Raw genomic sequence first — 25608 nt, forward strand, 5'->3', positions numbered from 1 at the left:
TAAGAAAACCAAAGAAGCAAATATAGCTCATCTGAGAGGATGAGCGTTTTGGGAAGAGTGCCACCAGTCACCCCACACTCAGACATCTAACTCAGAAGCCTGAAAAGACCACTGAGAAATGCAAGCACTCTTTGGTAACCGGGTGTTAGTGAAATACCATGCAAAACAGATGTGTTTGTATATGCATGAAAATATTTACATCATCCTGACTTCCAAATTTCCTGGGTTATGTTTCGGTTTGGGGTTTTTTTTGGCAGACTTTAGAAGATTAAGACACCCTAGGAGAAAGAAAGAAAGAAAGAAAGAAAGAAAGAAAGAAAGAAAGAAAGAAAGAAAGAAAGAAAGAAAGAAAGAAAATGTAATAGATACTCGAGCGACAAAATCCCACTTAACCAGTGTTTCTCAAACTTGAGTCCCCAGCTGTTGTTGGACTACAACTCCCATCATTGCTGACTACTGGTCCTGGCTTGCTAGGGATGATGGGAGTTGTAGTCCAACAACAGCAGAGGACCCAAGTTTGAGAAACATTGCACTTAATGTATTATTAATAATAATAATAATAATAGAATTTATATACCACCCTATATCTGGAGGTCTCAGGGTGGTTCACAATAGAGTCCTGCTGGATCAGGCCAGTGGCCCATCCACCCCAGCATTGTGTTCTTGTGGTGAGAAACAGCTATGCAAAGCTGACAAGCAGGGCCTGTGTGCAACAGCACTCTCCCCCTTGCGATGTCCAGCAACTGGGAGCATTATCATTGATAGTGGCATAGTAGCTGCATTTTTTCCAGGTGATGCTGACATCATTATTCAGCTAGCATTCTGGGACAATGTATTTTTTTAAAACACTCTTTCTTCTAATGCAAAAAGATCCATCAGCCTCAGCCAGCATAACCAATTGTCAGGTATGATTAGAGCTGGAGTCCAAGACGATTGGGAGGGCCACAGGGTCCCTGTGTAAATGGTAGAGATTCACTACTGCCTTTTGCAACCCACATGAAAATGTGCCCATTTCACTGTCCACACACATCTATCTGTACATCTACATGCTACAGGAATCCACCAGCGGCTCCGCCTTCCATTCACATAGTGAAATAGATCCTCAATGTACATGCATTTGACACACATAGTTTCCTATATGGGAAGACAAACAAATCCACCCTTCACAAACCAGAACTTTCCACACTCAAAAACAACGTTTGTCACAGAGTTACTCCCAGCTGAGTTCAAGCATTCTACATACCCCTCTAGGCTGCTTGTTCTGAAAGACAAAAGTCAAATTTACCTCAGAACTATGCTTTGGGGCAATATATTCGATGTCAGCAAATATCTTACCAAGGTTTAACTGCCTCTAGCATACTGTTGGGACTTGATGGCAGCTATCATGAGAGAGAAAACTAGTTTACATCAGGGTAAAAGTTACAAAAAACAAGTTCACACAACTTCTCACCCCACAAGGTATGCATATTTCCATGCAGACCAGACCAGTCATTCTCTCTCTCTTTCTCTGACTCACTGGGCAGGGCGGAGTGAAACGGAATCACCAGGCACATTCATATTCATCATAGCAACCGTTTCCTGATCTGTGGTTTCATTATTCTAAAGAAGTCAGTCTGCTAACAGAAAGCACACTTAGACTATGACATGGATGTGTGTGTCCCACTCAGATACAGGGTGTCTCTGATGCAGGTCCTCAGTCACAGGACCAAGGTCTGGCACATAGGAGAACTGAGGCAAATGAGATGGGAAGCTTGTGACTGGATCATCTCTCAATATGGTACTTAAGCCACTTCCCAGGTCCCCTCAGTGGGCATAAGTATGGGATGAAACCCTTAATTTATGAAATAATTATAATAATGCATTTGTGTTCTGTTTTGGTGTTATTAAAATCAAGAGCCACATGCTTTTTGTTACGCTACCAGGCTGCATCTGTGGCTCATAACATTGAAAATGCAAGCTTTCTTTTTATTGAGCTCTTTTGGATAGAACGCTGCATGTTTCCCCTTTACATTCCTGTAAACTTTACAGAAACCACAACCTAAAGTGAAAGGAGCAGGCAGACACTTTTAAAAATGAAAACTGAAAATTCAGGAAAGGATCCTGAAACAATCCTGTGACAGAGCCAGCCAGCCCCCCCTCCCTGTCATTTCATGGCCCCGTGGGCAGCCCCATATCAGAACGGATGGCTGAAGCTATCTTAAGCAACTGCAACAGCCAGCACACAGGAAACTATTTGAGAACAATATGTAGGAGGGAAACCCAGTGCTATTAGCTGACAAAAAGTAGTGGCTTGGAAAGGGTGAGGGAGAAGGGATAGACACATTATGCATCAGTGCAAGTCAAAGTAGACTAACTCCAGCCCCGTATACAGTGGTACCTCGCAAGACGAATGCCTCGCAAGACAAAAAACTCGCTAGACGAAAGGTTTTTCCGTTTTCGATTTTCCTCGCAAGACGAATTTCCCCTATGGGCTTGCTTTGCAAGACGAAAACGTCTCGCGACGTCTAAAAACAAAGACATGTTTTGTTTATAAAGTTAATTTATTTTCCCTTCAGTTTTTGAACTGCTCTTTACAGTATGTGTGACTTTAAAGAGCAGTTAATAAACTGTTGTTGTACCAAATTTGGCTTTGTTTAGACCTTTTTTGACCATAGGAACGCATTAATTGATTTTCAATGCATTCCTATGGGATTTCGTGCTTCGCAAGACGAAAAATTCGCTAGACGACAAAAATTGCGGAACGAATTAATTTCGTCTTGCGGGGCACCACTGTACTTGTTAAGTATGAAGGAACAAAAACAAAACAAAAAGCACCCACCTCTTTGTTTAAGAGAAGATTTAAGGTGTATACAAATTCACTCACGCATTAAAAAGCTTGGAAGCATTAAGTTACGACACCTGGCCTTAGCTCACTGCCACACAAGCAGGAAAACGCCTTCTATCTCATAATATTGTGCTTGCTTATGACTTAGCTGCCATGCACTAACACTTACCCTTGTGCATAGTGCACTTGTAGCATGTTGCAGCACATGAAAACACAAGTGTCAGTCAGGCCAACAAGACACAAATTGCACCCCTTTTAGTTGAATGATTCCTTTAAAATGGGATCCATAATTTATTTCCACAAAAGCCTTGAATTTTTGACACAATATATAGACAAGAAATGAGCTTTTTCATGGCCACACTCACGTCACTGGAGTCTCCACTCTTGGCATTTGTCTGGGAGTCAAAAACCTTTTCTTTTCAGTTGTATTTCAGTCTATCAGTTGGCTGCTTTTATCTGAGTGGTTGCATATATTACTACTGTGTTTTTTCTGCTGCTTATTTATTAGGTATGTGCATTTTCAATATGCATTTTCAATATGTCTTCATTTATATTTTGATTTATTTTCTGTTTATTGTTAGTCTCTAGGTCAATATTCCATTAAACAGGTGAAACATAAATAATAAAGCTTCATAAATAAATGCCATTCTTTGGGTAGGCAAAATGTCATTTCTCTAGAAAGACAGAAAAACCTCAACTGTACAAAAGCCTATTAGCAGAGGAGGAGTAAACTGTCTTAATTTAAGAATGTATTATGCAGTTGTGTATCAGAATGGCTAAATAGGGAGGATATTTCTCCAGGATGAACTCTAATGCAAAGTTATACAAAAATAGCTCTGGAATATTTATCCAATCTTTAAACAAACTTCAACATCTCACAAACTTAAAAGAAATAATGAATGCTAGGTTTAATATTTAAACAGTTATAACACAGCCATTCCTCACGAGCTTCTTGCCATTTGGTCAGATTTTTCCCTCTTGCGGGTCAAATTCTGTACAGATAGTGCAAATTGTTTTGATTTTATGACAAATAAGACTTTTCAGGTGCTATAATGGCAGACTGCTGAAACAGCTGCTCACCTTCCTTACAGAGCCACTCCCAGTTATATTGCTGCCAGTACTTAGAAACACTGGAATCATATCAGCAACCAATTGCTGGAAGTATTTATAGATGCAGGTAGCACATTTTAATTGCACATTAGCACAGTTAGCTTCTGTTGGTTCCCAGAGCACAACTCAGTAGCTATTATTGCTGTAAGGCACGAGTGTTTCGCCAACAAAAAAATTGTCTGCAAACATGGTTGTAAGGTAAGAGACCCATATATGTAACTTCTGGTGTTTTCCTTTTTCCACTATCAATTCCTGTATTATGAGAACGTGTCTTTCCTCATTTTCTCACAGAAGTATAAGCAACCTAACAAAATGTCAACCAGCTGCCTATTGCCATTACCACAAATGATGCCTGGCTTTGGCTACACTGGCAGGTGCCATGGGGTTCTACATGTAGTGGAGCCACTAGGGGTGAACCTGGCAGGCCTGTGTGCTGGTCTTTTGCCCCACATCCAGGAAAATCATAGGAAGAGGCAATGTGGATCACAGGAAGCTGCTTTTATAACAAATCACATCCTTAGTTCATCCAGCAGTGACTGTGCCTTTCCTAGCTCTGCCTGTAGATGCTGGGACCTTTTGCGCACAAAGTGTGCACTCCGCCAGTGAGCTATGGCTTTTCCCCTTGGATGCAATGCATCTTTCAGCATATGTTTGCTTCTTAAGTCAGCGCAAGGAGGCAGAAGATAACAGGAGATGCTTTAGGGCAGGCATAGGCAAATTCGGCCCTCCAGATGTTTTGGGACTACAACTCCCATCATCCCTAGCTAACTGGACCAGTGGTCAGGGGTGATGGGAGTTGTAGTCCCAAAACATCTGGAGGGCTGAGTTTGCCTATGCCTGCTTTAGGGCTACCGCTCTCCTTCTTCGTGCATCTTGTACACACTCATTGGACTCATTCCCAAGGCGCTGTCTGGATAGGGGTTGGAGACCAAGGGGCAGGCACCCACAAGGGCAAGATCTCAAATCCAACTCATCATTCGATGCCCAGTTTTACTAAACAAACAGCTGATTCTATGTTTTTCCTTTAAATCCTCAAGTTTCCAAAATACTGCCTTGTGTGGACGATCAGAGTTCTGATTAAGAAGGTTTAAAGTGGCCCCACAAACAAACCCCCATTCTCTGTAAAAAACACAACCCAAAGTCACACTTCCCCCCACTGCCCGCAAGAGACCAAGTGCTATAGTCTATAGACTATAACCAGAAAAGGCCTTCCTGCTTTTCTGAAGTCCTAGCATACAGCTACTATTTTGGATTGTTTAATTCAGTCACTTTCCCAGTCTCCCATATTCCCCCAAACCAGGCACTCTGCCAATCAGATCAGCCAGTGCTTAATCAGCTTCTAAACATTTGCAAAATGGAAAGGGATACCCTCTTCTCCCTGCCGCTCCCTTCAGCCTTTCAGCACACTCTCTCGGCCATGCAGCTTTGAAATGGGTTTCACATAGCTGGCACAATCATTTGATTTTGCAGAAAGAAAACATTTCCTGCTACTTCAATTTCCTGCTGCTGTACGTGCAAACTAAAAATGGTACTTCTGAATTCCTAGTGCAGAAAGAGTTCTGCGCAGTTTCCCAGAGGCAGCGTTCCTCTGCAGCACTGGCAGCAGGGTCAAGTCCCGAGTTCCTCACTTTCTACCTCTCCCCTTGTGCCAGACCAAAATGACCAGCTACCAGGACTCTGATCTGTGAGAACAGTTGTATCTGGCTGCAGATTTCTGAGCTGTGGGATGACATTCAAATTCAAACACAGAGACCTTCATTCGAAGCAGAATCTGTCTAAAGTCAATCCAGGAAGGGAAGGATATTCAACATGTTCCTCAAGGTGACACACTGCCTGCTACTCAGCACAGCTTCCTTTCTTACTTACATTAATATCTGCAGGGAGGACTGACACCTGCAGCCGAGGTGGTACAGTCCAAGAAACAGTTCTTAGCCCTTGGAGGACTTGCTGGGTTGCATGAGCTGGCATTTAGCAAAATCTTGTGCATGAGCTAGAGATGGCCAAGGAGAAAATGATGGGAGTGTGGAGCTGTGACAGAGAACAGCCCAAGCAGATGCAGAAGCTGCCTGCCTCCCACTCCTCCCCTGCCCTTCCCAAGAGAAATGCCGCCTGTCCTTACACCTAAAAATTGAGACAGAAACATCAACAGCTGTAAGCTATATCCAGTGATCTGCAAGTTATTTCAGCAATGTCAGCAGGCAGCTCCCAGCACTGAAGACATAGCAACTGACTGCTAGAATACAATGCACTTTTTCAGGCAGAGTGATGGCCTCCAGCTCTTCAGTCACTACACCAGTCTGCTGTATTTGGGAAGGACTTGGCTCCCTGCCACCCTCCAGGATTAATCCCAGGCGCCTGCTGCAGTGCAAGAAGACCCTGGCCAAGGACTTCTACACAGAACCGCTCAAAGGAGAAGGCGGTCACAATGCCACCAGAGCATCCTATAAGGGGAAGGGAGAAAGCAATAGTTAAGCAGTCCATTCCAGTGGCTCAGTCCCGATTGCTAGCACCCCACACAACTGGGGATAACATGGACAATACAGATTTAGTACACGTGGTACATATCAGCTAGCTCATACAATACAGCACTTATTCTTTAAAAAGCCCTCACAATTGCAGAGGAAAGCAGGAATGTGCTGATGGTGCCCAGTCAGGTTCCATTTACCACATGCTTTTAGTCCAGGCATAGGCAAACTCGGCCTTCCAGATGTTTTTGGGACTACAATTCCCATAATCCCTGACTACTGTTCCTGTTAGCTAGGGATGATGGGAGTTGTAGTCCCAAAACACCTGGAGGGCCGAGTTTGCCTATGCCTGTTTTAGTCAGCCCAACTCTCAGCCCCCCCAATCAATAAAAGGAGAAAGGTCCAGTAGATTGGAAACCTGAATGCTGGAAGAACAATAAATTTGGAAATATATGCAGATATTATTAATTTTCATAAACACAAGCATAGGCGCCAACTCCTAGAGGCCAAGGGGGCTTCAACCCCCCAATAAAATATTTGAGGGGGCTGAGGTCCCCCCCCCCGCAGTTGATGGGCATTGCCATTCAAATGGTGTTCGTGGGCTGTGTCATGTGATTGATTATACGAGGCGGGACTTACCTGCCCCCATATTTTATTTAAGTTAGCACCCCTGAACACAAGCAAGCAGGTACACCCTGGCAGAAATGGTCCAGTCCCCCTGAGCAACAAAAATAGCTTTGTAAAACAGAGAGTGTCCCTCTATGCACTGGCTACAAATAAAAAAACCAAAAAAACAGGAAAGGGGAGTTAGATAAAATCACTATAAATTGTTGTGGTGATTCAAAGGTTTGATTTGAAATCAAGCTGGATTTAAGTTTGTTGTCTCTGGCAACCTCTCTCTTACATCCTGGGTGCTGGCTCGTATTATGGACGTATGCTCTGTATTGTTTTACTGGTACTGATGCTGCAGGTTTGTCATAGGTTTTGACTAGAACAATAAACTTCTATTGACTGTTAGATAATTTGCATAATTTAGTTTGGGTGCTTGTGCTTCCTTGGCAAATAATATAGATTAATTGGATTGCATTAGATCTTCTAGTGACAGAGATAAGCAACACGGTGCCCTCAGGTGCTGTTGGGAATCCAACTCCTGCTGGCCCTAGTCAGCATGGTCAATGGTCAGGGGTGATGGGAGTTGTTGTCCAATAACCTCTGGAAGCAGGCACCACATTGCCTACCTCTGGAATAAGGCAGAAGTATGAAGCACCCACCCAGTGCTCCATGGAGCGCATTGCTTCACTCTAAATCAAGACTCCATAACTGCAGCCAAATCAAAACAGGACTGGTCTTGATCAAAGCTACCATTTACATAAGGTTTGCCCTCCACCCCAACACTTCAGGGGTGCATATAGACATAACATTTCAGCAGCAGATTGTTTTGCAAGTACACTCCTTCCATTATATTAAAATCATTTTCTCTCCAGTGCCAAACTCAGAAAAATCCATTTCAACATTTTTGCAGCAGCAGCAGGCTGCACAGCACTGCTTGGCTGGTGTCCATGACATAACAAACCACGGTTCAGTGGCAGAGCATCAACAGGTGGCCCCAGGTACAATCCCGAGCATCCCTAGTAGGACTGAGAATATCCTTGTTATGAAATCCTGGAAAAGTGCTGCACGTCAGTGTAGACAATTCTGAACTAGACGGATCAAAGGTTTGACTCAGAATAAGATGGCTTCCCCAGTTCCTCTCTATCCTCCAAATTCCCAAAGTGTATTTTGCAAACCTTTTAAATCGTTAAACAAATTCAGGGGGGAAACAAAACTTTCGATGGATGACAATTAAAAAATCAAAAAGTGGCAGCCTAGTCCAAACATGGTAAAGAGCGAAAAGTGACTTGAATGAACTGGTGTGTATGACTGTCATTTACACTGGCAAGTCAGGAGGAAGCTAGGCTTACACTGCAGGAGGAAAATCCACAGCAGCTTCCATTTTAATGTTATGGAAGTACTCTATCAGTGCAAGTAAGTCCCATGTTTATTCCTCCTAGATATGTGAAAAGGAAAAGCTACAGATTGCCACAATAAATCCAGCAGTGCACAAAGAGCAGCCATGAGCTGCATCCAGCCATCCCAAAGTACTTCATGTTCCAGAGCCACAAAAGTGAATAATAAAAAAAAAGAACACTCAGCATCAGAACAAAAGCATCCATGAGGAACACAGTAGAATGCAGCAGCTACATGAGGCCATGGGGGGAACAAATATGGTGACATGTAGATGTTCTTGGACTGCAGTTCCCAACATGTCTGGATCTGTTGGGAACTGTAGTCCTATACTCCAGCCCTGAGAAGTAGGGCAGGAAGACGCTAGTTTAGCTGGGTCAGGCGGCAGAACTCCATGGAAACCCAACAGATACTGGGAATCTGTATTGACTGTAAGAAAAAACAGACTACAATTTAGCATGGCCATCCTGTGTGTGCTCCTACACAACAGTGGAAGACCCTGGCCTTGGGCTCTATCTACCAAAGAGAAACTATTAGTCATGAACCACTGCCTCCAAGTCCATAAAAAGTGACCAGTTTTGGATGCCTAGATGCACAGTCCAAGGAGTAGAGTGAGTTTTTTCCACTGATACTTCAAGCACGTATTTAGTTGTTTATATAGGGCATAACTATGACATAAGTCAACAGTGGCTATTAGGACATCTTAAACTGGCCAGATTAGAGGCTAGTGGTTGGCTTTAGAAATGAAAGGCTCTCTGCTTGTAGAAATAAGTAAACAAAGCAAGAGCTATTAACTTCATTACACTTTTAGGTCTCCAATACTAGTTTAGTGCTTCAAATGCTAGTTTAGGGGCTTCCCACAGGTACCTGGTTGGCCACTGTAAGAACGGGATGGTGGACCAGATGGGCCTTTGGGATAATCCAGCAGAGCTCTTCTTATGTTTTTATCATCAATACAGATGAAAAACGTGGGTGCTCTTATGTGCAATATAGAGAGGGGGTCCCAGAGAGACCTCAGCAGTGCTTCACCTCCTGAAGTGCACAGTCAACATAAATTAAAAACAGCAAGGAGGCGTCTTGACATGACATCTTCCAGACAGGGCCAGTCCACTCATGAGGCAAGGTGAAGCAACTGCCTTGGGTGGCAAATCCACAGGAGCAGCAGATCCCAATGTAGATATTTACTCCTCCCCTTGCTCCTGATGTAGATCTTCACACACCCCTTCTTCCCTGGAGGGAGTGGGGTGCCGTTTTCTGGCTCGCCTCAGGAGCCAAAATACCTTCGGTCGGCCCTGCTCCCAGATGATGTTGGACTCCCAACTCCCATCAGCCCCAACCAGCATGGGCACTGGTCAGGGGTTTTAGGAGCTGCAGTCCAACATGTGGGAGGCACAACATTGACTATCCCTGCTATGACCCTGTCCTGAATACAAACCCAACTACTAAGCCCAGAATGCTAATAATTCTGCTTTGTGCTACAAAGCACAGGCTCATTCTCCCAATTGTTCAGTAATATGTCGGTGCAGACAGGATGCTCTTCCCAGGCCTGTTGCTTGGCTTCATTCCCAAAAAAGAAGGTACACCGGGGAAAAATCAGATAGGAGATAAGCAGCGTTTGATCATTCTCTCTAGACCCGGCATTTCACTGCACAAGCTTGCTGGAGAAGCGCATGGCTCCGCAAGGGGTGTAGGGAGGGCATCCCCAGGGAGGTTAGCCAGTGGCTTTAAAGGGATCCTCCAAGAAATGCGCCTTCCCCTTCCAGAGTCCCAGGCTGATCCTGCTTGTTCCTTCTGGCTTGGCCCAGCCCAGGCCGCGCAGAGCGTTACACATAAGTTGGCGCCCACCCAGATCGGCTTCCAGCCATACATACAAGGTATAAAATGCTGGATCGGAGATTTGAGGTAGATCGAGTATCCCTTTCCCCCCAGGACCCTTTTAACAGACAGCATTTAAGAGAAGGTCCCTGCTCCCCTAGACATTCTTCGACCCTTAACTAAGGACAGAAAGGGAGCCCCCCAAAAACCCCTCCTCCCCCTGAACTAAAAAGCAAGTAAGATCTCCCTGGCTTCCTCCAAGTTCTTGCAAGTAATGGAGACGCCAAATTCTCCCCCCGGCTAGTCGCTTACCTGGCCTGGTGCCGGAAAGTTCGGGGCAGGGCTGGTGGCGGCGCCGGGGGGGGGGGTCCCGAGGCCCTGCTGCCAGCAGCGGGAGGGGCTGGAATTAGCAACTCCTAATCGGATTGCAGGAAATCTCCAGCGCCCAGAGCCACTTACTTCTGCCAGGCCGGAGTTCCGCTTCTGGTCCGCTCCCTCCTCGGGCAGGCGGGCACCTCCCCACGCCCTGCTACTTGCTCATCGGCCAGGCACGGTCGGAGCTCGGCAGCCGCCCTCCAGGCTCCGCGCGGAGAAGGTGGGGTTTGGCCTGGCAGGATGTGCACGCGGCGGCGGCGGCGGCGGCTCAGATTGAGCCTGGGCGGGCGGGGCAAGGGCGGAGGAGTTAAAGGCGCCGCACAAATCCGGCTCGGGGTCCCTTCCCGCTTATTCCGTCATGTGCGGAACAAAAGCCCCTCGAAGGGGCCAAAGCAAAGCCGATCTTTGATTGCCCCGGGCAAACGCCGTAGCTGACCCCCGGCCCCACCCCGACCGTCCGGTGCAAGGCATCGTAAACCTGCCCTGGAAAAGTGCGAGAGTTAGCCTGCCGTCATTCTCGGGCTCTCTTTGGCCCAAGGAGCGGGACAGGACAATTATACGCGAGGGGCCTCTATGCCCGGGACCCCCAAAGATCATCATCATCGGTTGGTGATAGAGATTTGGGGGAGCCTGAAGTTGTGTGATATTGACCTTGGGCGCCTCACACCCGTAGGGTGCAATTTCAGGAAGGGAGGCTTCGCTCCTCTTTTATCTCAGATCTCATCCTCATAAGTTCCTGTCCTTCCCACTGCCCTCCTGTCCTGTCCCAAGTCACTGGTTCTATCATATTGAACAGTTTCTATCGGCAGGCTAACAGCACAAATCTCTGCTGAAAAATAAGGAAGTGGGTGTTTTCCATATCTTATTTTTAGTTACTAGGATTGATATGTAATTTATTGTGCTGTTTCAGACTGCTGTCAGGATAAGATATTTGGATGTGTTCCTGTTTGGTTAGCATAGATTGTGGGTTTATGTCAGATTCTGATGAGTTTTATGGCTTCGGTATGTTGTGAGCCGCCTCCAGAGGTTTTACCTTGAAAGGCAGCATACAAGTGGTGATGCTGATAATAATTCATTATTATTTCTGTGTGGTTAGTTTTGTCTGTGCTGCAGCAAAAACAGCAACCAAAAATGCTAACTTATTTACTTTGGTGAACTAGGCTCCACTTCATCAGATGCACAGAGTGGTTAGGTACACAGCGATGGAAGCAGTGGCGGGAATGTCAAGACTAAATGGCAATGGAGTGCAAAGAGTCTGTGGCAATCAGTTTAAGTGTATGCAAAATGACCCCCAGCAGCAGCAGCAGCAATATTAATAAATAACCTTGTAACCAAACCCAGGCATGTATTAACTGAACCAACTGCACATTCTTTCCCTCTTTACTTCCGCTTTTAATTCCCCCCTTTCCTTCCTGAGCTCCCTTCTTCCCCTGTGTCAATGCTTGTATTGTAAGCTCCTTAGGGCCAGGGACCTGTCCTTAAATACTGCACACTGATGGCACTCCATAAATGATGAGGATGAGGATGATGTTTGGAATTTGTTGACAACTGTTTTGAGTTTTTTTCCACAACCAAGCACTGTATACATTTTATCAAAGAAATAAATAAACATTTCTATGAGGTTAAAATGCACTGCCCACCCTTTGATCTTGAATGTAACCAAGAATGGGCATTTCAACCTTGCTGAGAATTTCTCCTATCTTGAAATATGAATGAGTGTTCTTATTAATCTTTACACCCTCTGATTTAAGACTTTTGTCTGCTGCTACCCTAATAGCCAGGCCTTCCTTCTAAACGTTTGACCTCCATTCAAGCCAGAGAGGCTTTTCCTGGGGCATGTACACATTGCGTGTTAATGTGCGTACAGTGCTGAATACAGGCTCATTTGGGGGGTGATACACTGATTGAAGAACTGCACGGTCACAGGTGTGATGAGGTGTTACTTGGTTTCTGCCAGTGCTTATGGTGGATGGGTAGACTAACTGAGTAGAGCACAGAATAAAAGATTGATGCACTTCGCTTCGTAAACTCATCCAGTGAGAGCCAGTGTGGTGTAGTAGTTAAGAGTGGTAGACTCATAATCTGGTGAACCTGGTTCACATCTCCGCTCCTCCACATGCCGCTGCTGGGTGACCTTGGGCTAGTCACACTTCTCTGAATTCTCTCAGCCTCACTCACCTCACAGAGTGTTTGTTGTGGGGGAGGAAGGGAAAGGAGAATGTTAGCCGCTTTGAGACTCCTTTGGGTAGTGATAAAGTGGAATATCAAATCCAAACTCTTCTCTTCTTCTTCATCCACTTGTATGTACAGACAGCATGGATAGTAACTCCCGATTTAGGAAATGTTAGTGTATATGTACAACTGCAAAGCACTTACATACAAAAACTCCGCAAAAAAGAGCCCTGTGCATTTCAAACCCCACATGTGTACATAGCCTGTTTTGGCCTTGAAGCCCTTTAGTCCATCTGAACACAACTGAGACCCTATGAGAGCTGAGATAATGGTTGAGCAATGGGAGTGTCACAGAGAGGAACAATGTGCTTTAAAATGACAATTTACCTGTAGATAGTCATGCTGCCAATCTTCTTGCTTAGAAGGGATCTTGGCAAATATGCATAGGCGCCGACTGCATGGGGCTTGAGGGGGCCCGAGCCCCCTCAAAAATTCGTTTGGGGGGGCTCCGCCCCCCCAATAATCTCCGGCGCCCCTCCAGCAGAGCGCCATCGCCGCCCCTCCCCCAGCCCAAAATGCACAGGGAGGGGCGGGCTGCATGCCTCCTGCCCTCCCTCCCGAGCAAAAGCTCCACCCAATTTCCTTTGGAGCTGATTAATAGGCGCAGCACGCTCTCCCCTATTCGCTCACGAGGAGGCGGCGCCACTTTATTTGCATATTCATGAGCTTATTTATTATTCATGAGCTTTCCCGGGCCCCCCCAATATTTTTTATAAGTCCGCGTCCCTGCAAATATGCAGTGGGACCTAGTCCTCCCAGGGAATGTGCATGGGACTGCAATCTCAGTGCATGTCTCTTCTTTAAAATGGAATAAGCACAACATTTATGTCCCTTGTCTTTTCACTGTTGTCATCCCCGCTGGATTTACAATGTATATGTTATTGCAGTTGTGTGTGCATACCCAGGCAGTATTCATTACACTGTTTGGATGCATACATGTCTTTATTGGACTGTAAAAAATCCCTGGCAGCATGTCTGGCTGGGTGTGAACAGAGGGATGCTGTGCTGGCCTGTGGTACTAAGTCATGCCCAAGAGGAATGTCCAGGCAGGGTGCTGCTGCGTGAGCTGGGGAAGGCAGCACCGAGAAATGTGGCTGGGTGAGAGTGGCTTGGGACCTCTCCCTCCCCTATTTGTTTAAGCTCACCTGAATCTTCCATTTTATTTGTTTTCCATGTCGTCTTTGAGCAGATCAATACACAGTGCCTGGTAACAAGCACAATAGAGATGACAAGGTAACAGGAGCGGGTAGCAACTGGAAAGGAGAGAGAGGCAGGTGGCTTCTCAGAGGTATGTTTATCCTGCAGGGTAGGGCAATTTTTTCCTCTCTGGTCATCCATTTTTGCTCACATGCTACGCTTCTAGTTTTGGCTAGGTGTGACTTACTATGTGCTGCATTGCATCTAACAATTTGCACTCCGTGGTTTCTTTCGACTAAGCAGGTATAGCCACTGATATTACCACCAAGTGCCAACAATGTAACATGCAATGTAAACACTGACAATAAACCACAAGGGGCTTTTGCCTTTCCCCCTCTTTTTTAGAAAAATTCTGCAAACACTCAGGTTCTTCTGAGCATGCTGACTGTGTGGAAGGACCATGGCTTAGCGGTGGAGAATCTGCTCTCGATGTAGAAGTTCCAAGGTTCAATTCCAGGCATCTCCAGGTAGGACTAGCAGAGAATGCTGTCTGAAACCCTGGAGAACTGCTGCCAATCAACAAAGACCATACTGAGTTAGATGGGACAACAGACAGCTTCTAGTGGCACAGCAATAAAACTTCTAGCACATTTGCAAAGGTAAGCAGGGCCTGGTATGATTCAAACTGGATGGGGGGCTGCATGTTGAGATTCCTGCATTGCAGGGGGTTGGACCAGGTGACCCTTAGGGTATCTTCCAGCTGTCCAATTCTATTATTCTATTGCACCTGTACTTCCTTCTTTTCAGAGGTAGCCCTGTTTTGGCTACATACACTCAGCACCCAAGTTTGTTACTATAATACCATAAAGTATAGCCGTGTTGTTTAGTGTCGGTCTAGAACTGAGATGTGGATTCAAATCCCTCCTGCTTGAAGTTTTCTGGGTGACCATGGGCCACCTGTCAACATCCCTCCAGCGGCTCTCAACCTGTGGGTCCCCAGATGTTGTTGGACTACAACTCCCATCACCCCTGAGCTCTGGCCTTGGTAGCTAGGGGTGATGGGAGTTGTAGTTCAACAACATCTGGGGACCCACAGGTTGAGAAAGGCTGCACCTACCTCACAGGCTTATTGCAAGGATAAAATGAGGGGCCCCAAATTGCTTGGTGGAAGCATGGGGTAATTAATAACAGTTGTCTGCTGTGTCTGTGCTTGATGGGTGGTAACAATGCTACGGCTTGCTTCATGCATGCATCCATTCATGTTGGCACTGGCATGTGGAGGAGCTCCACATGGAAAAGCCACAGATGTGACTTGAGTATATGTAAGGCAAGTCTAATGCAACCCCCTCCTCCTGCCACCCTTGAAAGGAAAGGGGAATGGTGTGCTCAGAGGGCTGGTGAGGAGGACATCAGGGGAAGGGTTGTGGGTTGGTGGTTAGAGAACATACATTGGCATTTCCAGGCAGAACTGGGAGTGCCCCCCACCTGAAACCCTGAGGAGCTGGGCTGACAAAACTGGGCTAGATAAATACAGTGGTACCTCGATTTACATATGCTTCGGGTTACATACGCTTCAGGTTACACACTCCGCTAACCCAGAAATAGTGCTTCAGGTTAAGAACTTTGCTTCAGGATGATAACAGAAATCGTGCTCTGGCGGCGCGGCGGCAGCGGGAGCCCCATTAGCTAAAGTGGTGCTTCATGTTAAGAACAGTTTCAGGTTAAGTACAGACATCTGGAACGAATTAAGTACTTAACCCGAGGTACCACTGTATTTCATTTCTGGCAACCAATGCTAGTTTGGTCAGAATCAAGTACATACTTCCAGAGTACATTACTGTACTACATTCTGTGCAACTTGCAGGAAATTGAGAATCTTGTTCATAAAGTGGCAAGTCAAGAGTTACATAGAAGTATCTTTTCACTAACTCCCTTTGAGGGTATATATGTGGCAAAGCAACAAAGCTCGAACAAACTTAAGTATCTTTTCAGAAACAATGACAATTGCATGTGTGCATTGTGTTGCTTTATGGGCACAGTGGGCAGTTGTACAGAGATTGCACTTCGGTTAGTCCGCATTTCAGATGGGTGTGCGTGTCTTTTGGGGGGCACGTCGAAGGCAAACCATGAGCTAATAAGCCCGGAAGCAACAAACTTCGGCGTCTGAGAGCCCGCCTCCCCCTCCTAGTCAAAGGCCCGGATCCACTGCGTCTTTCTGGAGCCGCAGCCCCGCTCTCTGAGTCAGGCCTCAGCTATGCTGGCCGCGCCCAGACCGACGGGGCGGGGAAGCAGCTGCCACTCAGGGCTTCGTTGCGTCTCGGGCTTAGCCCCGGAACTAGTTTCCCGCAGTGGTGGGGGCTGAGATGCTTGGAGTAACGTGGCAGCGGCTCCGAGCGAGGCATGTGCAAAGTGCCTTTTCCTCGCCAATGAGATGAACCCTCGAAAAGATCACTCGCCCCTCCGGCTCGGTTTGGAGAGCTTCCGTGCTCAGTTTGGGGCGGGCAAGAGAAGCTTGGCTTGCCGGGCGAGCTGGAGACCCAGCGCCTTTAATTGTAGAATTTGCCGCTTGCCGCCCCCGCCATGACTCAGCGTGCGGCGCAAGAGCTGCAGTGACTCCGCAAGTTTTACTCGATTGGCCCGTAACCAGCTTCTGGTTGGGCCCCTAAAAAGCCGCCGCCCCGCCCAGGCTGCGGGGTCTCGGTGGGCAAACGGGACCGGAGCTTCGACTCTTGGCGAAACGTATCAGTTTTTCGAAACTCGCGAGCTCCCTCTGTTGGCGCATCTCGGGCATTACTTAGTCCGGGATGCGCCTACAGAGGCGGGCATACGGTAAGTATGGCTCCCTCGATAGTTAAAATACATTGCTGTTTCAATGGGTATTTTTATAAGCAAAATCCTTTCGCGATTCGCTTTACTCATTTTATTGTGGCTTCATTGCTCTGCAACTTTCAGAGTGGTAGGCTGTTAGTCGTTGAAGTATCCTGCTCATTGGCCCCAGATCTATCTTTCTATCTTTCTTTCTTTCTTTCTTTCTTTCTTTCTTTCTTTCTTTCTTTCTTTCTTTCTTTCTTTCTTTCTTTCTTTCTTTCTTTCTTTCTTTCTTTCTTTACATGACTTGATTGTTAAAACAAAACAAAAAACTAAAAAAAAAAACACAAAAATTTTTGAGCCACACTTAAAAACATACAAAAGCTAAAATACTAAAAACAGATTTAAAATTACCTTGACTTGCTAAACATCTGAGTGGGCTGCCTAAACAGGAATGCTTTTAGCAGCTGCCAGAAAGAGTACAGTGAAGTACTAGGTAAAGGTAAAGGTACCCCTGCCCGTACGGGCCAGTCTTGACAGACTCTGGGGTTGTGCGCCCATCTCACTTAAGAGGCCAGGGGCCAGCGCTGTCCGGAGACACTTCCGGGTCACGTGGCCAGCGTCACATCGCTGCTCTGGCGAGCCAGAGACGCACACGGAAACACCGTTTACCTTCCCGTTGGTAAGCGGTCCCTATTTATCTACTTGCACCCGGAGGTGCTTTCGAACTGCTAGGTTGGCAGGCGCTGGGACCGAGCAGCGGGAGCGCACCCCGCCGCAGGGATTCGAACCACCGACCTTTTGATCGGCAAGTCCTAGGCGCTGAGGCTTTAACCCACAGCGCCACCTGCGTCCCTTCACAGTGAAGTACTGCTTGACCTCAATAGGCAGGGAGTTCCAAAGTGGAGTTGCTGTCATACTAAACAATCAGGTTCCTACAAGTGTGGAATGGGTGTTATGTGGTGCCCGCCAATTGAAGCGGTCTAGCGGGCAAGGCGATCTTGTTGGTACACTGGTCCCAAGTTGTTAAGGGCTTTATATTCTTTAAGGCTTTCTAAACTAATAGACCTTGGATAGTAGCAGCCATCCCGGCTGTAGAATTCTGCTGCAGCTTCCGAACCAACTCAAGGGTTGCACCGCACAGAGCACTCTACAGTAGTTTGTAGCACCAAGTGACTGACAGGCTGAGACATGGAGATGGGCACAAAAGATTTCCACACCCTGGGAAGTCCTGGTCAAGCTCATCAACACTGTGGCAGATAAACTTTTCTAGATGCAAGGTGCCTGCTCCATTCTTTAAATTAAATGGTGGATATATGTTCTGTCATTAGGGTTGTAGTAGACAGATGCCCAGAGAAGGCAAAGAAAGAGAAGTGTTTATTTGGCATAGCAACCCTTCTGCTGCACCCATGGGCCTGCTTCCAGCAGTAAACCTCGGGATCAAATGGAAGAATTGGGAGCACCCTCCAGTTTTGTAGCGGCAACCATGGCTTGAAGTCAAGCTGAGGCTGCCAAGGAAATGTCTTCCTCTGAAGAGCAGAGCATGCTTCTGGTTCTTCCATGTTTCTATCTCCTGATGACATCGTGACAGGTTTACCTGTCATGAAGTCGTCAGGAGATAGAAACATGGGCATGATTTGAACCAAACCACAGCACAAATCAAGTGGCAAGGCCTGGTGGACTTAAGTAGTCCTATGGGCTGCAGGTTCCCCACTACTGTTGCAGAAAATTCTGACTTGACTTGTTATAAGGCAGCTTCCCATGTTTCTATGATGTCTCCCCTCCCAAAATTTGGGGCAGATTTCTCCCAATTAATCAACCTGCTTCACTTAAAACATGGCTAATTATAACTTAACAGCATTCAGGTGCCCCTTTTTGCTTTGTAAAGATCTACAGTGACCCTCCACTTAAAGAATTTTGTATATCTTCTTTTCCATCCAGATGATGCTATTCTTGAAGACTTTGTGGAAAAAGATAAATCACCAGCCACAGTAAATGGGAATGTAAACACACCTCGAATTCTGATATTATATGCTAGCATTCATTTTCCCCCAAGCAGCAGGCTGGTCTCTCCCCCCCCTCCCCATCCCCGTTACACCACTCCCCAAATACACACACACAGAGACTAGAAATATGATAAGTTCCTGTTTTTTTTTCTTCTCCTTTTTTTTACACAAATATATACAGGGTATTATACACATCTCTACACAGACACAGTGCCAGTTAGAACACAGCTCCCTGCAAGGGGGGGCACCAGTGGTCCGTACCCAACACATCCACCCATCACCAGCATAGGCCAGCCCTGCGCTGCAGCTGTATGTACAGGGAGATCCCAGGGCCGTCCCAGTCATCCCAAGTTGAGGTTGTGGGGCCGATGCAGATAGGGCAGTGGTGGCTGGGCTTAGGAATATGGTGCCAAGGGACCAGTACAGGTGTGGACAGGAAACCCTGGCATGGAACACATACTATTTCTAGACAGTATCCAAGAAAAACATCCTTAAACAATTAAAATAAAACCCACATGCATTCCAGCAGCAGTGTGGCGGCGGTGATGATCATGGTGGGGGAGGAATAAGGGTCACTTTGAACACAGGCTCCTCCCCCCCTCCCCCCAACTCCTGGACACTCCCCCCCCCAAGCTATGGCCCAGCTCCCAAGGGTGAACTGGGCTCCTCCTCAAACTCATGTGTCTCCTCCCAGAAGGGATTACAAAGTCCAGCTCCTTCTCCCCGTTTTCTGGGGTCCCCAAGTCAAGAAGCGGGAAGCAAAGGGCTTCTCTTGGTTGCACTTGTGACTGTCCGTGACTTTGAACAATTGTGACGGCATCTTGTGTTCCTGCGCTTCAGCTCTCTTGTTTTCTCCCATGGAGGTGGATCAGCCCCCCCCCCCAGCCCTGCCCAGTGTTAAAAGCAATCGAGACATTTAGCCCCATCTTTGAAAACGCTTCAGGCTGGAAGAACAAAGACAGCAAATTGCACCCACTTCCTCTTTGAAGGGAGGGTTGGTCTCTGCTTCTGTGTAACACTGGCAGCATCCCTCAAGGACTGCTTACGGCAGGTGAGGGACAGTGTTGTGGAGACGAAGGGAATGGAAAATTTAAGACAGATAAATAGCCTTCTTTTGTGTGTGGCTTTTCATTTGGGTGTTTTGGGAAATGGGTCTGGTGCAGATACTCAGCTCAAGAATAAGAACCAACTCAACCTAGACAAAAGGCCCAGTGTCCCCAGCTGAAGGCAAGACTCGCCAAGAGTGAAAGGGGATTTGTTGCTTCCCCACATCCCCCAAAACAACCCCAAAGGCCATTCCTGGCTCCACCTGTATCCCTTCTATTTGCCCAATCCATCCAAGGCTGTAAATACCTTTCCGAATAGATTTTGACGTGCTCACAGAAATAGATTCCGTGCCACCCTTTGGCTCATGCCAATCTTACAGAAGCACAAAACAAAAACAAAAGAGCCCTATGAGTTGGGCAACCCCAACCTTCTGTGCAAATGATGCAATGGGTGGGATGGAAGGTTCTCTTGCAACCCTTTGAAAAGGAAAGCTCAGGAGGCAGCGACACCTTGAGTCATAAGGCAGTTCCTTGGAGTCACATGCAAGGCAGCGGGGCTGGGGTGAGGGAGCCTGATCAAACAGGAGCCGATTTGCCGGTTACTAAAAATGCATGAGAGGCTTCAAAAGCAAGGACCCGGGGCACAGCTGGACCAGCTCAGAAGCCTCACGGCGCCCGGGATCCTGTGGTCTTGCCCCCTCTAGCAGTCTTCAGGAAACCAACCCATCTTTCCCTCCTCTGCCTCCCTAAAAATTAGATCGGGCAAGAGGGCGGCTTGGGTTTTAGTCAGTTTTGAAGATAAAACAAAAGTGCAAAAAAATGCTGCAGAGCCCAAATCACGGCACCTCTGCTTCAAGACCCTTGGCTCTCACTTAACATGGACTACCATCATTGTCTGAGTTGTGAGCGGGGAGGGAAGAAAAGGGAAGTACCGCCAGCCTGCCTGGGACAATCTTCCTTGCCAACCCCCCTGCGCTCCCCTTGCCCTGCAAGGGGGCTCTCTTGCTACTGGAGCTGCGTTTGCCCCAAGCAGCTGCCCGGGGGCAGCCTCTGCTGCTGGGTGGCACTCTCCAGTTGCGGCTTTCATCGAGGAGCATTCCTGGTAGCAGGGGCCCTTTCCTGCACACAGCATCCCTCTGGCTCTGAGACCACGCTCTGGCAGCCATCCCTGGAGAGACAGAGTGGAAAGGGCTGGCCGAGACCGCAGTCGTCATAGGGCCATGCCTCGGGCACCAGAGATGAAATGCTTACTGATGCACAGGCATGGAGGGCGATTTACACACAGATTTTTTTTTAAAAAAACGAAACGGCTCCGCTTGGCTGGAATCCCTGATCCCAGCCAGGTTCAAAGCCACTCGACTCTTCGTTTGGAAACTCAGTGCCTTGATTAAAGCTCAGTTCGCTTTCAGACCTAATACATTATTAGTGTTCATGATTCTAGACAGGGGAGCAGGGAAAAGGGGAAGGGGGAGAATCTTTCGCCTGGTTTCTGCTGCACCTTCCTTTTGCTCCCCATCCCGGCCACAATGGAGCAAAGAGGCAGGCCATTTCCTCTGCTCCATCTTGGGTTTGTAGGGTGTTTCAGATGGAGCTCAGGGTAGGCAGCTTGTAAGAGAAATCCTCCTCCCATACTAAAGGGTGGAGAGAGAGAGAGGGAGAGAGAGAGAAGAATACAGAGAGAGCAACGGGACAGGTTCTCTCTCCCCATCTTGGAAGGAGCAATAATGCAGCAGCCAGGTAGGTAGGAAAGAGGAATGGATGCCACCTGTCTCGTCTCGTGCTGCCTTCTCTTCCGCTTCCTTGGTCTCGCTCCCTCTCTCACACATACACAGCTTTTCACTCCCTCTCACGCACACATATACAACCGGTGCCCAGCAGCCTCGTCAGCTCACAGGACTCCCCCTGCCCCCTCTTGCATTCCAGCGCCCCTAATGATGGATCTCGTTTTCTATCAGGCTGTCCTCGCACGACTGGAAATCTGTATCGTTTATGCCGTTGGGGTTGATGAGCTCCTCGTCCTGGGACCCCTGTTCTTCAGACTCTGCCACGTCGCCCTCAGGTGAAGAATCTTGCAGCACTTGGGCAATGTACTTCTGCTGCAGAGCCGGTATAAAAAGAAGAGAAGAATAAAACAATGGACCAGTTAGCCCCCCACCCTCTTCCTCTCTCTCTGGGGACTCAGGCAGCAGAGCATGATGGGTAAGTGCCATGCAGTCAGGAGCCCAAGAGCAGTCATGCTGGCACAGAATTGTATTGTGTGGAATAGTTGTTTGACAGCAAAATGAGGGTGGGAGAAGGAGAAGAAAAAGGGCTGTGTGACTCCAGAGCTTAGGCTCGAATAGTACGACAATATTTCTGAGGTGTAACACTCAGCCCTAATTTCATGAAGACATCCAGTAGAGGAAAAACAGCCCTGAAGCCTCAAAAACCTGCACTGAGGATCCTCCACAGCCTGGGCCTGATGTTTCCTTGCCCTGAGCCTTAGCATCAAGGATTCTGTCCTCCTCTATCAAGCCTGAAGGGAGCTACTGAGGCCTTATTCAGAAACCACCCATTGCAAGGGGCCTTTCACCCCTAGGAATAGAAGTAACCCCTCGCGGTAATACTGTGGCTGCAATTCAAATCTGCAACAGATAGGTCTGTCTCAGCAAGATAGCTTTAGCTCCTCGTGTGTAAAAAAGGTGAATTGTGACCTCTCTCTCACTGGATACATTTTGAGGGCAAAAAGAGGCGAACATCTCAGTTCACAGGAAGGAGAGCTCTGGTGTACCAGTAAAGCACCATTCACTTCAATGTACGGTGCAGCTCCACACACACATACACACACAAGGTGAGGATGGGCAAGTGGACTGTCTTCCTCCAGTGTACAGCAAAAGGAGAAACTGGCTCATGCAGAAGCTCTGAACATGCACCAAAGCACACAGGGGACTCTGGACTGGAGTGAAAGATTGTAAATAATTTTGGCACAACTAAAATGCTGTGTTAAATGGATGAGGATGATAATAATACAGGCTCTCTCTATTTTCTATATTTTTAGGGTAACCAATCCACTTGTTTTCAGTGTGTGTTTCCTCCCTGCCCCCAATTAAGCTAATACTTAGGATTTGGCTCCGGAGCTGCTCTTTTGTGTGGTGTGACTGCAGCCTTTGACATCTCCACAGTGCTTGTCTGCAGACAGTTTGGACCTCGGGCAACTTGGGGTGCAGGGAAAGGGGTGACTCACAAAGCCTTGAATGAATTAAAGATTCCCGCCCCAATCAAAACTAACTTGCATTGGGAAATGACAGCCGCAGCTCTTTCTGCAGAGCATGCCGATGCGTTAGGAGCCAGAAAGCAGAAGAGAAAGGGGCACTGACCAGTCTGGCTTCACTGTCCAAGCTGAGAGACAGAGGCAGAAAGTGAACAAACAGCACTGGGGGAGGGGCAGAGTGAGGTTGCCGGTCCATCATCTCATAAAGGGCCAGTAACAGAGAGGCCTGTTTTCTGCCCATGCTCCGTGGATGCTGCTCGTGTACAGCCAAAAAGGTGGGGGCCTGATAGGAAATCTGCAAAGGCCTCTCCCTCCTCCTCCTCCTCCTCCTCCTCCTCCTCCCCAAACTCAGACATAAGAGGGCACAGAATATCCGACGTTGCAGAAGGCAAGCGGAGGAGCCGGAGACTCACAGCTGATTTTGGAGCTGGCGGGTGGCTGGCAGCGGGCCGTCCATTCTCCCTCCCATCTACAGCATCCACCTCTGTGTGGTCGATCTGGAAGACAGAAACATACATGGTAGGAAACCAAACAGCAAAGTCAGCAGCTTGCCAGTTCTGGACCTGCCTGCCCTGCGGGAACATGATGCAACCAGAATGGTCCCGGTGGTTGTAATCACTGTAGGAGCATAGCTGTCAACTTTTCCCTTTTCTTGCTAGGAATCCTATAAGGAAATTTCCCTTAAAAAAAGCGAAACGTTGATAGCTATGTGCAAGAGCTGGGCTTCAGGTGCTCTGCATGTGGAAGAGGAGCAGGAAGAAGCTTTGAGCCTCCACAGCAATAAAACTTTGAAGGGCCAAGTTCCATGTAGATGCATCACTGTGGAAGCTACTTCTTCACAGTTTCTTCTCACATGGCTCCTGAAAATGGAAGAACCGTGAGAGGGGCTGGTTTCCGCTGCCAGGGCTTTCCTCCTGTGGGGAGGGACCACAGCATTGGTCCAGCCCCCACATAGGTCCTAAAGTGGCTGAGACATGCAGCAAGGGCAGGAAGACCAAGACAAAAACCAAGGGATTAGGAGGTGGTCTTTTTTCATCTCAGAATGGAGTCTGCCTCTTGCAGGACGCTTCTCCAATTGCGTGTACACAGGGCTTTCCCCATCTCTTCAACAGACGGACTAAGAACACAGGTGTGCCTGGGATTCTGCCCCCTTCCCAAATCTCTCTAAGGAAACACGTGAAGCAGTTCTTAGGGGAAGCCACCACACAAGCCTTTTGGTTGCCCTGAAAACGCCCTTCCACAGCCTCGGCCCAGTATACCTGAAGGAGCATCTCCACCCCCATCGTTCAGCCCGGACACTGAGATCCAGGGCCGAGGGCCTTCTGGCGGGTCCCTCATTGCGAGGTTACAGGGAACCAGGCAGAGGGCCTTCTCAGTAGTGGCGCCTGCCCTGTGGAACGCCCTCCCAGCAGATGTCAAGGCAATAAACAACTATTTTACTTTTAAAAGACAACTGAAGGCAGCCCTCTTTAGGGAGGTTTTTAATGTCTAATGCTGCATTGTTTTTAATATTCAGTTGGAAGCCGCCCAGAGTGGCTGGGGAAACCCAGCCAGATGGGCGGGGTATAAATAATAAATTATTATTATTATATTATTATTCCACTACAATTACCTTGTAATTGTGAGCACTGAGGTATTTGAAGTGTCCAAAGCAGACATGACACAAGCAGATCACGATGGTGATGACGAGAACCACGAAGGTGAACATGGACGTGAGAGCCAGGAACCCTGAGGAATGCAAAATAACCTCTGTCAAGGTTGCCAAGTATATACCTTCTCTTTTCTCTGCCTTTGCTCTTGGCTCCGGGGGCTTTACTTTAGGCCTTGGTCCTCTCTCATGATAGCAGCTGACCTAAAGAACCGGGCAAGCCACTTCTCTGCTGAAGCATGGCCACCTTCAGCTAGGCATTCTACCCTCTCCACACTCACCCAACATTCACCATTTTGAACAGCAATCGTGGGGTGTGTGGGTGGGTGTGTGTGTAACCAAGATGGGAAAGAAGATCCTTTCATCTTTATCATCTGTTGTGGCACTCCAGAGTGGCTCTACAATGGTTATGTGTGGCAACACAGGTCCTCATGACAGCCAGGGTGGGCTCTTATGTTACAGAAGTGACGTTTTGTGGGCAGAGGTGGCTCCAAGTGACATTGCTTTGTGTCAGGTCATAGGTTCCCATTCAGAAGGAGCAAAATGGAGGCAGTAGCCCATGAAGAAACAATAGATTGGGGTGGGGAATATTTATTTATTTTTACTCCAGAGGGCCACCCCTCACAGGCCACATTATGACATAAGAAGAGCCTGTTGGGTCAGGCTACTGGACCATCTAGTCCAGGCATCCTGTTCTCACAGTGGCCAACCAAATGCCGGTGGAAAGTCCACAAGCAGGACCCAAACACAACAGCCCTCTTGGCACCTGTGGTTTCCAGCAACCGGTATTCAGAAGCACTACTACCTCTGGCCATCAAAGCAGAGCCCAGCCATCATGGCTAGGAGCCATTGATAGCCTTATCCTCTGTGAATCTGTCTCATCCTCTT

General features: G+C 47.5%; 2 protein-coding genes across 8 annotated transcripts in view; both read right to left on the minus strand.

Moving 5' to 3' along the window:
* The window catches only part of CAPN11 (calpain 11), a 33952-nt gene extending 23117 nt beyond the window's left edge, over positions 1-10835 (minus strand). Inside the window, exons 1-2 of one of the 3 annotated variants that reach the window (XM_081904714.1) lie at positions 10678-10825; positions 200-278 (exon numbers count right to left, since the gene is read on the minus strand). The gene's annotated coding sequence lies outside the window, so the exon portion shown is untranslated. The other 2 variants (XM_081904713.1, XM_081904715.1) reach the window with 2 other exon arrangements.
* An 8067-nt stretch (positions 10836-18902) lies between these two features.
* TMEM63B (transmembrane protein 63B) overlaps positions 18903-25608 on the minus strand; it is a 74488-nt gene continuing 67782 nt past the window's right edge. For 4 of the 5 annotated variants that reach the window (XM_081905651.1, XM_081905648.1, XM_081905649.1 and 1 more), the window contains 3 exons: positions 24685-24800; positions 23486-23569; positions 18903-21918 (listed from right to left, as the gene is read on the minus strand). In XM_081905651.1, coding sequence (XP_081761777.1) covers positions 21751-21918; positions 23486-23569; positions 24685-24800 — 368 coding nt within the window. In that variant the 3' untranslated portion in view covers positions 18903-21750. The remainder of the gene's footprint in view (positions 21919-23485; positions 23570-24684; positions 24801-25608) is intronic. The other variant, XM_081905650.1, reaches the window with a different exon arrangement.

The sequence above is a fragment of the Podarcis melisellensis genome (assembly GCF_964234715.1).
Source record: "Podarcis melisellensis genome assembly, chromosome: 3".
In the NCBI taxonomy this organism is placed as follows: domain Eukaryota; kingdom Metazoa; phylum Chordata; class Lepidosauria; order Squamata; family Lacertidae; genus Podarcis; species Podarcis melisellensis.